Source organism: Sarcophilus harrisii, chromosome 1, assembly GCF_902635505.1.
Source record: "Sarcophilus harrisii chromosome 1, mSarHar1.11, whole genome shotgun sequence".
Lineage (NCBI taxonomy): Eukaryota > Metazoa > Chordata > Mammalia > Dasyuromorphia > Dasyuridae > Sarcophilus > Sarcophilus harrisii.
In genome coordinates, this window is record NC_045426.1 from 575,790,775 (window position 1) to 575,805,317 (window position 14,543).

At 33.8% G+C, this 14,543-nt stretch overlaps 1 protein-coding gene across 3 annotated transcripts in view; it reads right to left on the reverse strand.

Moving 5' to 3' along the window:
• C1H8orf37 (chromosome 1 C8orf37 homolog) overlaps positions 1 to 14,543 on the reverse strand; it is a 39,977-nt gene that overhangs the window by 22,008 nt on the left and 3,426 nt on the right. Inside the window, exons 2-5 of one of the 3 annotated variants that reach the window (XM_031947014.1) lie at positions 11,438 to 11,528; positions 9,108 to 9,172; positions 8,541 to 8,606; positions 3,575 to 5,274 (exon numbers count right to left, since the gene is read on the reverse strand). In XM_031947014.1, the coding sequence (XP_031802874.1) occupies positions 4,938 to 5,274; positions 8,541 to 8,606; positions 9,108 to 9,172; positions 11,438 to 11,528 (559 nt within the window). In that variant the 3' untranslated portion in view covers positions 3,575 to 4,937. Of the gene's footprint in view, positions 1 to 3,574; positions 5,275 to 8,540; positions 8,607 to 9,107; positions 9,173 to 11,437; positions 11,529 to 14,543 lie in introns of those variants that run through there. The other 2 variants (XM_031947012.1, XM_031947013.1) reach the window with 2 other exon arrangements.

Here is a 14,543-nt window from a genome sequence, read left to right on the forward strand (position 1 = left end):
CTTTTGTGCCTAAACTAATTGCCATCTTTATTGCATTATGGTTTGTAAAGGGTATGATAACTATTTCTGCCTTTTTACATTTGTTTGAATTATCTCTATATGCCCTAGCATATAGTTAGTTTGTTAAAATTCCATGTGATGCTGAGAAATTGTATGTTCTTTTGCTTACCATTCAGAAGACATCATAAGTTTTTATTATTTAAAAAAATTTATTTTTTCCAATTAGATACAAAAATAATTCTTAACATTTGCTTTAAAAATTCTGAATCCCAATTTCTCTCTCTCCCCAAACTTCTCTTTAAAGAAGGCAAGTCAATATAGATTATACATGTATAGTCATGCAAAACATATTTCCATATTAGTCATATTGCAAAAAAAAAAAAATTAAGAAAAAGTTAAAAAAATGCTTCGATCTGCATTCAGATTCTATCAGTTCTTTCTCTGCAGGTGGATGGTATATTTCACCATAAATCCTTTGAAATTGTTTTGGTTCCATGTATTGCTGAGAATAGCTAAGTAATTCATGGTTAATCTTAATATAATATTGCTATTATGGTGTACAATTTATTACAATGTATTATGGTGTATAATGTTCTTCTGGTTCTGCTTAGTTTTAAATTCTATGTTCTTTAGCAATTTATTCAATTCCATATTTTTCCTTTTGTTTGTTATCCAAAACTTGAGAGAAATACTGAGAATCCTGCCACTACTATATTAATGTCTATGTCTTCTTATAGTTCAGATGTTTTCATTTATGCATTTGGAGACCAATAAGGCATTTGGAGTATTTTAATTTGTTATCTATGGTTCCTTTAAGCATAATACAATTTACTTTATCCTTTTTAATTTTTGAGTATTTGTATTTGCTTTGTTACATAGTAGTGCCTGATTGTAGTGGCTACTTTTAGGATTTACTTGGTGTATAGTCAATTATTTTTTCCATCCTCTCAGTTTTATCTCATATATATCTTTTTTCCCCCTAAATGTACTTCTTGTAAGCAAGACATTGCAGGGCTTTGTTTTCTTATCTAATCTATCATTTTTTATTTTCTTTTATTGAGTTAATACCTTCACATTTAAAATTAAGAGTTAGGTTTACATTTTCCTCCATCTCTGTGTCTAATAGTGTTTTCCCCCCCAAGTTGTAATTTTTTCCTCCTCTGCTGTAAATATAGTGTTATGTTTGTTCAATTACTTTATCTTAATATTTTTAAGATGGTCCTGTTATGACTGCTTTCCTTCCTTACCTCAACACTTCTTTCTCTCATTTGTTACCCATTTCACTTTAGAATTTTGCTTATTAGTTCCTTTTTTCCCCATTATACTTTTATCTAGTCATAGAATCTGTTCTTCCTTGAACTCCCATTTTCCCCTCTCAGTCAAGTAGACTTCTCTTTCATCTCTTCTTCAACTCTTATTAGGTTTTTAAAATTTATTTTTTTGCACCCTTTCAAAAAAAAAAAGTTCTCTTATTCTCTTCTTCATCCCCTCCTCTTCTAGATAATCTAAATTCTCATTCTCTGATTCATGATCTCTATAATGTCTAGTTTCTTTCTTTTATCTGTATTCCTTATGCAATCAAAACTTCCAACGTATCCATTCTAGGTTCCACTCTAAGACATTTTTGCCATTGCCTTGTAAATTTTGCTCCATAAATGCTCCCCTCCCCCCTTTTCTGTGTTTCACTCCTAGAACAAAGTCAGTTATTATAGGTGTCAGAGAAGACAATAACTCTCCCTTACTATGCTTCTGGTGGTGCAGTCCACGACTGATATGTACCCTTACCTTGGTTACCTTTTCTCCTCTATTTGCCTCAAAAATCTCCTTTTGTGCTCTCTCAATTACTCTTGTGCCAACTGCCCTTACAAGTACCAAATCTCTTTCTCCTGAGGTAGGATAAGTGGACTTTTCAAACATCAAATCCCCCAAGTTAAACCCTCACAAGATCATCATATTCCAAATTTCTCCGACCCTCTCCCCCAGGGTTCTAAAGTCTGCCAATTTCTTAAAGCCTTGTAGATGGACTCGAAAGGGCAGTTTTCTGCCACTTTAAATTTTGGGACTGTGTGTGTACTTTAACACTTTGTCAGCCCTGCTGAATATGTGGTATAAATTTTGTGAAAATTGGTCCAAAAATATTTATATATTACTTATAGTCTAAATCTTAAGGTTTGTCTTGCTTTCTCCCTTTAACAAAGAAGAAAAAACAAGAAAATTTGGTGTATAGGAATAGGTGTATTTGTAAAACATATTGTATCTGAAAAGTATGTAATAGGTCTAAAGATAAATAAGAAGGTATTGAGGAGGGTCCCTCCAGAGAGAGATAGCCTGGCTCTAAAATATTCAAGTTAGGTTTTAATGGGATGATACCAGTGGGGAAACTGAGATATAGTGGACCTTTTGATAGGATGGGTGGAAGATTTCCCCTGAGCTACTTTAAGAGGGGTTAGTGGAATAACAATGGGATAGATTGTATCTAAGTATCGATTGGTAGAGACTATTGATTTTGATAAAGGAACTTATTTTACTTCTACAGTTTTGTAAGAAATAATAGGGAGGAATTGCAAAGTGAGTGGCAATTCCATACACCTGGGCATCTGCCCTAACCTGGGAAAATAGAAAGAATGAATCAGATTCTTAAAAAATAGATTACTAAGTTGATGTTAAAGACTAAATTGCCTTGGACTAGATGTTTGCTTATTGCTGTACCCAGAAGTGATCTTAAACTTTCCTCAAATGAGATGCTGTTTGGCTTACTTTTATTTGGGATGAGAAAGGGAAAAACCTTCTTCTGAAACAAAGGATAAGTTTTTAAAGAAATTGTACACTGGCAGTGTCCTCATCCCTTTTAGCCCTTAGGAAGAAAGGACTGCTGGCCCAGAAAATATGTTTGGAGTTTGCAGTTCCAGGAGAGTGGGTGCTAAGTCCTGGAAGCACAGTGGGAAGGATCTTAACAGACATTACAGATGACTGAGACTGCAGGGCTTAAACGACTTGTGGAGGAACCTTAAAGAATGGCCTGTTGGGGACAATTTATAACCTCTAAATTTGACTCTGCAATTAGGAATGTTTTGGTGAGAGGAGAGTTTAATTATGCTTAGAGGAATTTTAACAATACTGGTGTTGTACCTGTTATTTATATTACCAAAAAATTTATAGGTACTTCTCGATTTGAAGGAAGTTGAATGAACAATTTTTAGGATAAAAAATTATTAATGTTAATTCTGATATGATTTTTTAATGTGAAATCAGGACAGTATATTCTGTATTCCATGTGAGTTTTAAATTGGTTGTATTGAATCATTTTAAAGCTGTTTGCATTGTTTAGGGAGATTCTGAGAACAGTGGTCTATGTCTTTGTCCCTTTGAACATGGTTAATATTTGAACATATTTTGATATAGATAACCAAGCATCTTAAAGTGTAATGTTGAATTTAAAACTCATCTACTTAGATATGAAGATAAGCTGTGAACTTTCTAGGATGAATCTCTTAATGTTATCAATGTACGATTATAGTCAATACTTATTTAGGATATATGATCCTTGAGAGCTAAATTCACCTGAAATTTTGATTAATGAGACTTGCTATTTGAGATAAAATCTCTTGGGACTCTAGCTGATATTGTTTGGAATTTTGAATTCATGTATAATAGTCTGATGGATCATCAAGCCATCAATCCACCATCTGAAAGGAATATACTACAAGCTACTCAGAGGAATGTGATCCTGAATTGTTACAAGTGGAGATTAGTATCTGAGCAAGTGTCCTAATTGGAGGACAACCGCCAAGGTTGTTATCCTGTCACGTATATGCTCTCAGGATGAGGCCTGAAGGACCAGTTTTAATGCTATTATAATCATGTTCCTGCTTTTTCCTGTTATAGCAAATTTCTATAATGAGGGCACGTGTTCAGTAGAATATGTGAGCACAATTCAAGTATGTAAGATTTTGCAGTTTCCTGTCTGAAAATATGTGGTCATTATATCCTAAATAAGTAGGTAAGTTAATATTTGGCTAAGTCATTTATCTGATGCTAGATGTATATGTCTGTTTCTTTTAGCATTTTTGTTGTTGCTGACTTTCCTGATAGGCATCTTTATTTGTGAAGTTACCTACTCTAATTACTGGTTACTAGTTATTACTTTAACAAATGGTTGGGGTAATAGGTGGACCCATATGGGAGTTGGGATACAGAACCCCAATTTGAATGCTGAATAGGCTCATTTGACTCCAGGCCATGGCTGAAATAATTACAAACCAGATGACAAATTCACTGGATTTGTTAGCAGATTAGGCCACTCATACTAGAGAAGCAGGACCAGCTTAATTTGGTGTGAGACTATTTGTTGGCTGAAGAAGATAAAGAGTTTGTCAGATATTAAATTTTTGCTATGTGAAAATTGAATGATAATGGACAGGTAGTGAAGGAAATTGCCAAAGACAACAAAAAATTGGCCCGTGTCTCATTCCAGACCTGGTTCTCTCTGATGTGATTTATTTTATAGTGAGGGGTTTATCACCAGATGATGGCAAGCACCAAAAGTTGGGGTTCAGTCATGTGAAGAATTCACAATAGCCATTCTCTCTGACAAAAGTAGATTTATTTGGGGGAATAGGTTATAGACAAAAGGGATACAATAGACATTGGGAATGGCAAATATGAAGTGGAGTTGGGAAAGCATATGAAAGTTAAGTTCGTCAGTGAAACTCACAATTTCCCACTAGATGCCCTATGAAATTGGGGCATGCCTTTAGCTGGCAGGCTAAATCCTGAAAAAGACTTACTACCCTAAAGAGTTAGCTGTAAGGAGAAGTAGGGTTGGGAAGCATAGTGGAGTTAGGGGAGATACCACATGGCATGGAGAAAGGGAAAAGACATCATAAGGCAGAGTGCTGTGGTGGGCTGATAGCCATGGAATGGCCCACAAGTAAGTTTTATAAGTAAAATTTAACCTCAGGGATTTGATTGGGATTTTCCACAGAGGATGGGTGTCTCAGGAGATAGACATAACTTGGATTTCTGACTCCCTTTAGAGACTGGGACCAGAACCAAACTGAAAACAGGTTCTTTGGCTCCTGCTGATAGCTTCGAATCAGACTACTTACTTCTCTCTCTGTCTGCCTGCACTCTCCCTCTTCCCCCCATCCCCATGTGATACTGCTTATTACAAGGGTAGTACAGACATCACTGGTCAGAATGGTAAAGATTGAACAACCTGAAGGGCTCGGAGGTCCAGTTAGACTTGGAGTATTAAAAAGATGAGGATGGACCCTAGCAGAGAAAAAAGAACAAATTAAGTCCAGAGGGATTGGAGACAGAAAAGATGGTTGAGGAAATGTAGTAAGAATGATGAGATGTCTTCAAAGATTAATAGATAAGTAGAGGGAATGAATGGGATAAACTATGTGAAAACCTCTCATAACAATGTGGCCTTGGCCTATGCCATAATTGTAACAAGTTGAGCTGTAGCTAAAAGCTACGCATGTTCAACTGGGAGTTGCCCTTTCTTGTGAGATAATAATAAATGCCTTTTTGCTTTTTACCTTGAGAGTCTCTGACTTTAATTTGGATAAGGGTAGCTGTCCCACCCAATAGTGAGCTTTTTATTCTTTGCAATGTTATTTTCTGCTTCTGTTCGTTTAGACTTTCACTTCTGTTTATTTGCCTTCCCAATCTGTCACTCTTTTTTTGTTTCTTTGCTGAGACTTGCCAGTGCAGATTCCAGTTTTTCTATAGTGCTATTATTTTTACTTTCATAATTCTCATTTCTCTTTTGAACCACTCAGGAAGAGTATATTGTGATTCTATGTTCTTCTCACATTCTAGTCTTCTGTCTCATCAAGTGCTGGATCATTTCCTTTTGTTTTATAGTATTTATTCATAGATCCCTGAATTCATTTACTCTAGAAGCCATATTGTCTTCTTGTTAATTTCCTTCTGTTGTTTTCTGATTGATTTATCTCCTTATGTTCTGAGTTTTGGGGTTTTCTTCTTCCTGAGATCTTTTATAGTTTCAATTCTCTCCTTCCCTACCCCACTGCTTTTTTCCTATCCTCTCTTGACTGTTCCTTCTAATAAGGACTTCTTTGGGGGCTGGATCTCAAAGTGTTTCCATCTACTCTCATATTCTGAGTGATTCATCACCCTAAGGCTCTGCACCAAGAGACTTCTGAGTGAAAACTGGGCCTAGCTAGATGTTGTGTTCTTTCCCTCAGGCTTTAGTCCTGTGCTGTAAAACACTCCTCCCACTACCAATAGCCTGTCCTGATGTCTTGTTACACTCTCTTGGTTCTTCAGTTCAGCTCAAGAGAGTAGCCATGTTGGTGCTATGGGATGATATCCACCCTGGTGCCAGAACTTAAGAAATTTGCAGTGCTAGTGCTACCAGGTTGAGGTCCCCAGAAAACTCCTGGTGGACTGCCACATGCTAGACTGACTGTTTGAAACTATACTAGCAAATTATCACAGCCTGAAAATCAGACTTCCATGGCACTGAAAAGAGGGTATAGAACATATTGTCTGGGGCTAAGTTTTGTTGCAAGCCCCTAGCCATATGCTCAATCCTTGGCTAGTGCAGTCTTGCTACTGTTAGCATAGGAGGTGGGGGCAGGATGCTGAGGGAGTTCAGGTCAGTGAACACCAATTTTTATTTTTTTAACCTTCTTATAAATCCTGGTGCTCTAGACTATAAAGACAGCAGATGTTACTTCATTTTTGGTGCACAATTTCTGTTTTAAAGATGTTTAGTCCTTCACTTTGTTGCTAACATAATCTGAAAATCTACAATATGCTTTTATTAGTTAAAATTTTAAGATTTTACACTAAGAAAAATGGAAAGAGTATTAGCTCTGGGACCAAAATATCTGGATTCAAGTCCTGCCTCTAACACTTACTACTAATGTAACCTTGGGAAAATTATTTACCTGTCCTAGGCTTCAATTTTCTTATTAACAAAATGAGGGGGAATCTCTATGTATGATCCTATGACTAGGGGCTGGGCTAGAAAGACTTGTAATTTTGTGAAGCTATGAGTAAAGTTAGATGAATTTGTGGTTTATTGGTGTGGGTTTTGTTTTTTTTTTTTGGACATTGCAAAGCAGTAACAATGATCAAAGAATGGAAAATTCGGTGAAAGTATATATTACTTTATAAATTTTAAAATTAGGATGTTATGGTGGTGCTTTTGGTGTTGGTGAATTAATAGCTCAAGAAAACTCACAGTGAAGGAAAATCTGTTACATTCTATATATTAATTCATTCCACTTCTAGATAGCTGTGTTAGGAAATGATGTTCAAAAAGATAGCATAAGACTTTGCCAGAAGCTTTACTGAAATTTAGGCAAATTATAACTAGTTCTATTACATATAGGCAAACTATAGCATACTCCTGGTCTACCGTAACCCTAACAAACAGGAAATTAAGTTAGTATGATATCATCCCTATTGATAAATTCACTTTCTTTCTCTAAGATAACTACACTTCCTTTCTTAGGTATTTATTAGCCATCTTTTCAAAATGTTCTGAATTTTGCTAGGGATCAAACTCCAAAGACTAAAGTTGCTATGAGAAGAGGCCTGTATTTTTAAAAAATGGCATTAAGTGACCCAAATCTTACCAAGATATTCATTCAAAGTGACCCTCAGATGCTCACCCTCTAATTCTATGACTCTGGTGAAAATGTTTCATTATCAAATGTTATATTAAAAATGAGGCAAGAATTAAGAAGATAAGAATTTGGTATATCAAGATACTACATCATATTTTATACAATTTTCTGTGACTGGTTTCTTTGTTGCTCTGATTAAGTGTTTGATATAGAAAACCTTTATATTGTACAACTATATATTTACTATTGATTAAATATGATGTTTACTGTCATTTCTAGAAAAAGTTGAAGAGGAACATAACCCCTTTATTATAATACCATTTCTACAAGAAGGTGAGATTCAACATAGAGCATCTTTTCCAGGATCTTGAAATCCTCTAAGTTTGAAGTCCGTCAATGCCAATGTCAATGTCAGTTGAATCAGAAAAAAATTAATGGTAACAAACTACAGAAGAAATAAGGTTGTATTACTTGCTAAAATTTAAATTCAGTATGGGAAAAAGACTTATAGATGCTCAGATTTTACCTTTTCAAGTAGTTTTAAGGCTTTTAAAAAGTTTTTAAAAAGTAGAAACTATTCTCAAAGGAGAAATGTTAGTCACAACAATGAGACCAGACACAGCACTTAGAAAAACAAGCTAAGAGAAAGAAATCAAGCTGAATGATCCAACCTTCGGGGAGCTTAATCTTTTATCCCTTAAGCACATAAACAAACCAAAAAATAGCATCAAAGCTTCAAAGAATCCCTAATATAACTGCTAAAAATTTCAATATATTGAGGTTAGCAAGAGCAAAGGCATTAAAAACAAAATTTTTTGTCACATTTATTGCACTGTTATGCAAATGATGCCAAACAATAAAAACTTTAAAAGCAGCATATCACTTTTAGAAAGAATGATAATAAAGTACCAATTATTTCAAATTTCCTACCTCTGGGAAGTATTTGTTCCTATACCACATGGAGTAGAACTTCCTCCAATGTATACTGGACTGCATCTAAATGTAATTAACAAATTTGAGAAATACAAATTACAAATAAAAGGTTATATTTTGATAATCAAAATGTTCTTTTCCTTAAGTTTCAAGAAAGGAGATATTTATTCATGACCCTAAACTCTGCTTTACTGGATGTAACTTGCACATTCTGGAACACTCAAGGAGTTAAAAATGAGTCACAGAAGAATAATGTTTGCCAAAAAATATGAGAGGAAAAAAGTAAACTCTGGAGAATATAACAGAACATTCATTCTGAGCAATGTTCACACTCTTTCATGTGGCAGATTATTTACAATAGCAATAATCTCCAATATGGAAATTTCCTTTACACCATGGGGTAGCAAACCATCAGTCTATCATAAGATATTGCTCTTGGTCCTTCTGAAAAGTAATGCTTTGTTATTTAATGTCAATGTGGTCTAAATGGTAACAAAAAATGACTATACAACATTCCTAGCCTTTGCTCACTAGTGTGTTTAATTCACTAAAATCTCAACTTACCTTTTTCCAAGTACTTGAATGGAGGTTCTGACAGATGTGTGATTTGAAGATTTAGATTTTAAGTTCTGTTCAAAAGGTCCAAAACAACAAAAGAGAAAGGCTTTAGAGAAATATAACAGTAAAACTAAGATTCTGCTTTATTTTATGAGAAAAAAGTTTATTAAAAATAAATTTCAACAAAATTTAATGTAATCATTTTAGTTTCTGGAATAAAAATAATGACCAAATCCTTGAGAGGTAGCAAATACAAAGAAGCAGAACTCCCTGAGCAATTTGTAAATTACTCTGCTGACTTTTAGTCTAGGGAAATGAAATACTGCTATTATTAACATGTGAAGATTTAGAGTCAATTTCTAACTCTTCTGGTAATACTTCATTCAGTGCTTTAATATGCGGAATCTTCTGTTTAAAACACCATTCTGGAAAAATTCAATAGAGGGGGAAAAAAAAATTCAGACTCATTTATAAGGAATGTAAGTAGTACTTACCTGAACCAAAAATAAATTAGCCAACTCCTGGTTAATTTCAGTAATATTCCTTTTAATCAAATGAAATTATCTTAGCCAGTAGAAATTCAGGGAAAATGTACAGATACTTAATTATAATTAATCAGTAGTTCCTATATGATTACCCAACATCCTCATCATTAACTTGCATTTATTAAGTGTTAACTTTGCATGTGATACCATATACCATCTAGGAAGTGGGTTCTCTGCCAAAAAAAGGGAAGAGAGGGAGAAAAGGCAGTATTAATTCTGCAGACAGAGGCCTTTACTTTGCCTGGTGTGTGACCAAACTAAACAAGACAAAAAAATCACCTTTTTGCTTTTTCTTTTCCTTCTTCCAGAAGTAAACTTTTATTTTAGGGGAAAAGAATTTTCCCCCAGTAAAAGTATCTCAGTCTTTTTGGTTTAGGGAGCATATTCTGAAATAAGCACTACTTTGTGCCAGATGTTGTATTAAACACTTAAAAAATAATTATCTCATTTGAGATGAGAAATGTATCATCAGGCATTGAGGAATTTTATATCTTCTCTCAGGAATATTTGTGACTCTCATGTAAAGCTCTGTTTCTTTTGTTACCACCAATCACAATCTGTAACCACAAGACCACCCCACTCTTTTCTCTTAGTCAATTTCTCTATTGTTGTCAGATTGAGGCACTAAGATAAACAACAGACATCAGTCCAAGAAGAGGTCCAACTCTTCCACCAGACTGCCAAGTGACAGCAATATGAAACTTATTTCACTCAAGCTGCTAGGGCCCTTTCCTTCCAAAACTATTTACTTGAATTTATTTTGTATTCACTTATTTAAGTACATGTTGTCTTCCCTAATGAATGTAAGAGTTCCTTAATGGCATTTCATTTTTGTTTGTTTTTCACCAGCACCTTTGATCAATGCTTTTTGTTTTAGTTCTTTTTCACGCTGACAACAGAAAATCGAAATGGCATTACAACTCTTTAACAGCACAGTCTGCACAAGGATTCTGTAGGCTGATCTTAGGCTTTCTTTTGAACTTTGCTGTTTGGTTCTAGGTTTTGTTTTTTTAACTTGAATTTTGCTTATTTTTCTTGTTTTAGTTCTGACTACCAACACATAAATATTTGATAAATTCTTAGAACTACTATATTATTTCTATATGTTATCAACTGAACTTATGCACATACAGGTTATGGTTTTTGAGATGAAACTATTTCTGCAAAAAGGTACAGATTCAATTCCATATTTATATTATTATTATTGGGTACTTCCTACTAACCAGTAAGTACACAATAATGTATAGTGTAGTGTATAGTATAGACTATAGTATAGACTAAGGATACAAGGACAAAAAGTAAAAGAGCCCTGTCCTAAAAAAGCTTACATTTTTTAGCTCAATGGCTTTGATGATCTATAAGATCATTATTGGCAATGAAAGCACTCCTGATGTCTAATTATTGCTGCCAACATCTAATGAACAGCAAATCATCAGATTTCTAAATTTCTTGTCACAGTCAAAATAACAATGCTTTTTAAAAAAAAATAATTAAATTCAAGGTCATAGGGATTAGAGGGTTGTCAGATTTGAAAATCTTTGGACTTTGGAAGTCAGATATATCAAACTCATTTTTCATATGAAAAAGCTGTCAGATTAATTAGCTTTCCCCAGGTTACACAGAGAATATATTACAATGATAGGGTGGGAGCTGAGTTTCTTTGATTCTAAAATCTTTGCTCTTTATTCAGCTGAATGTCTATAGTTACTTTTCTCTTAATAATTTCTGAATTGTTTTAAAAATCTCAAAAATCAGAAGGAAAAATCATTATGATCATTGGACTCTACTTACAATAGGTTTTTTGTCAAAACAGGGCTCTTCAAAGATTTCATTAATTAGACCATCAAGATCATCATCAGCTTTCAATAATATTTTAGTTGATCTGCAAAAAAGGTTCAGGGCATAGAAATCAATCAGTACCAGAAGAGAGTAGTATAATTTAAACAACTCAATAATCTAAAGTGATATTATAAAGAGAAACAGTATATTAATTAACAGATTTTCTAACTGTTCTCTGTTATGAACATTAACATCATGTGCCTTGGAATATAGGACAAATTTTATATGCCAAACATATATTGCTATTCCTACATTTATAAAAGAACATTTAAAGTTATAATGTATAGGTTAACAAAAGCTAAGCTTCTTTATTAAATTGTTTCAGCAATTTGGAGTATATGTAATGGGTAATATGAAATGAGAAAAACAAAGCATTTTGCAAATCTTAAAGTGTTATTTAAAATACTATTTTTAAAAATTAGTAAAATTTTCTTCAACCAGGACTTAAAAAAAAAACAAAACAGGGTTTCATTATCAGAAAAACAATTACCTTTTTAGTACTTAATAGCTAACATTTATATAGTGATTTGTTTGCAAAGTATGCTACAAACAGCTCATTTTATTTTATTTTTGTTATTTTATCTCTGTTTACATGTAATTTTTTAAGATTATACATGTACATTCATTTTTTACATATTTCCATATGTCATGTTGGGAGAGAAGAATTACAACAAAAGGGAAAAAAAATGTGAGAAAGAAAAATAAAAAAGAAAAAAGGTAAAAATAGTATGCTTCAATTTGCATTTAATCTCCATCATTCTCCCTCTGGATGCAGATGGCATTTTCCATCCAAAGTTGCCTTGGATTACTGTATTACTCAGAAGAGTTGTCTATCATAGTTGATTATCACACAATCTTTTTTCTTTTTTTCATTTTTTTTGGGAAGGCAATTGGGGTTAAGTGACTTGCCCAGGATCACACAGCTAAGACAAGTGTTGTCTTAAATTCTGAGGTAGGATTTGAACTCAGGTCTTCCTGACTACAGGGCAGGTACTCTATCCAATGCACCACCCAGCTGCCCCTTGATTATTATACAATCTTGCTATTGCTGTGTACAATGTATTCTTGCTTCTGTTCACTTCACTCAGTATCAGTTCAAGTAAATCTTTCCAGGTTTTTCTGAAACCAGCTTGTTCATCATCATTTCTAATAGAACAATAATATTTCATTACTTTCATATACCATAACTCATTTAGCCATTCCCCAATTGATGGGCATCTACTCATTTTCCAATTCTTTGCCACCAAAAAAGAGCTGCAACAAACATTTTTGCATATATGGGTCCTTTCCCTTTTTTATGATCTCTTTGGGATACAGATCCAGTAGAGACACTGCTGCATCACAGGATATGCAGTTTGATAGACCTTTGAGTAGTATAGTTCCAAATTGTTCTGCTAAATGGTTGGATCAATTGGATCAATCCACAACTCCACCAACAATGCATCTGTGTCCCAATTTTCCCACATTCCATCCAACATTATCATTATCTTTTCCTGTAATCTTAGCCAATCTGATAGTTGTGAAGTGATACCTCACTATTTTTAAAATTTGCATTTCTCTAATCTATAATGATTTTTTCGTATGACTGTAGATGGCTTTAATTTCTTCCTCTGGAAACTGCCTGTCATAGCCTTTGACCATTTATCATCTGAGGAATATCTCATTTTATTCTTACAACAGCCCTTTCTTTACACTTACCCTAAAAGATTAAGTGCTATTATTATCCTCATTTTACAAATGGATATTAAAGCACAGAGCATCAAGTAACTTGCCTAGAATTAGAATACACACACACACACACACACACACACACACACACACACACACGACATTGCAAATCTAAAAAGTGCTAAGTTTTGGCTTTTATTATAGTAGGAGGGAAAAATTATATAATTACTGGGCAAGAATGAAAAAAAAATGGATTGTAGAAGAGATGAGTTGTTTTATTTCTAATGAAAGATAACCTGAGCCTCATAGCCTTTATGAAATAAACTATCTTTATGCAAAAGACCTTTGTCTGGCTATAGCTCCTATTCTTCACATTTCAGTTCTGATTCTTTTATTATTTTCTCAGATAAGAAGCCATTAGGCTCACCATTCCTATTAACTTGGCACCACTACTTCCTGCCTGAAAAAGTTTAGTAGCTATCTAGACACTAGATTCCAGACCACGCTTGTAAATAAAAAATACTTCTGGTTTTCAAAGACTATTTACTACTGACCTTCTATAAAGAGAATAATTTACTACTTCTATCTTACCACTCCAACAGGACAAAAAGTTACTTTTTGATTATAGATGAATTTCATTGGTCAAATTTTTTTTTATTAAAAACAAAACAAAACGTGCACATTTTAATTTTTCTGGATGTCCTCATTATTTCTGTATCATTGTAACACTTGCCTTTAGCCAAGGAAAATAAAAGCCAATCTAGAGATTCTTAATTACTCAGGTTACTGAAAATGGTTTCTACAGAACACAAAGTCAATTATAAACTTGGAATATCCAAATGATCTTGTTTTCAATATTTAAAAGTGTGCATTCAATATTTAGCATAATACCGAGCACACAGAATACAACAATAATAAATACTAACTAGCTGGAATGAATGATAAATCTCAAATTAAAGAGCTGCTTTACTACACCATACTCAAATTAGGTAATTTTCTTGGGACAGGCAAGGTGATAAAGTGGATAGAGATTCAGATTTGTCATTTAGCTCCATGTCCCTGGGCAAATTACTTAAACATTGTCTGCTTCAGTTTTCTCTTGTAAAATGGGGATAATAGACCTCATTTCCCATGACTGATGTGAAGATGAAATGGGATATTTGTAAAGAACAACGTAAGCATTAAAGAGCTATATAAATCCTAGCTATTATAAAGTAAATAATTGAACTCTTAGTTTAACTGGAGCTACAAAATACGATGACTGTAAATTTAAAACTTGAAGGGAGAGATTGTCTAGTACAAACTCATTTTAAAGATGAGGAAGACAGAGTGATTTGCCCAAGGTGACAAGAGGTAGAGCCACAATTGAACCCAGGAGACCTGTATATTT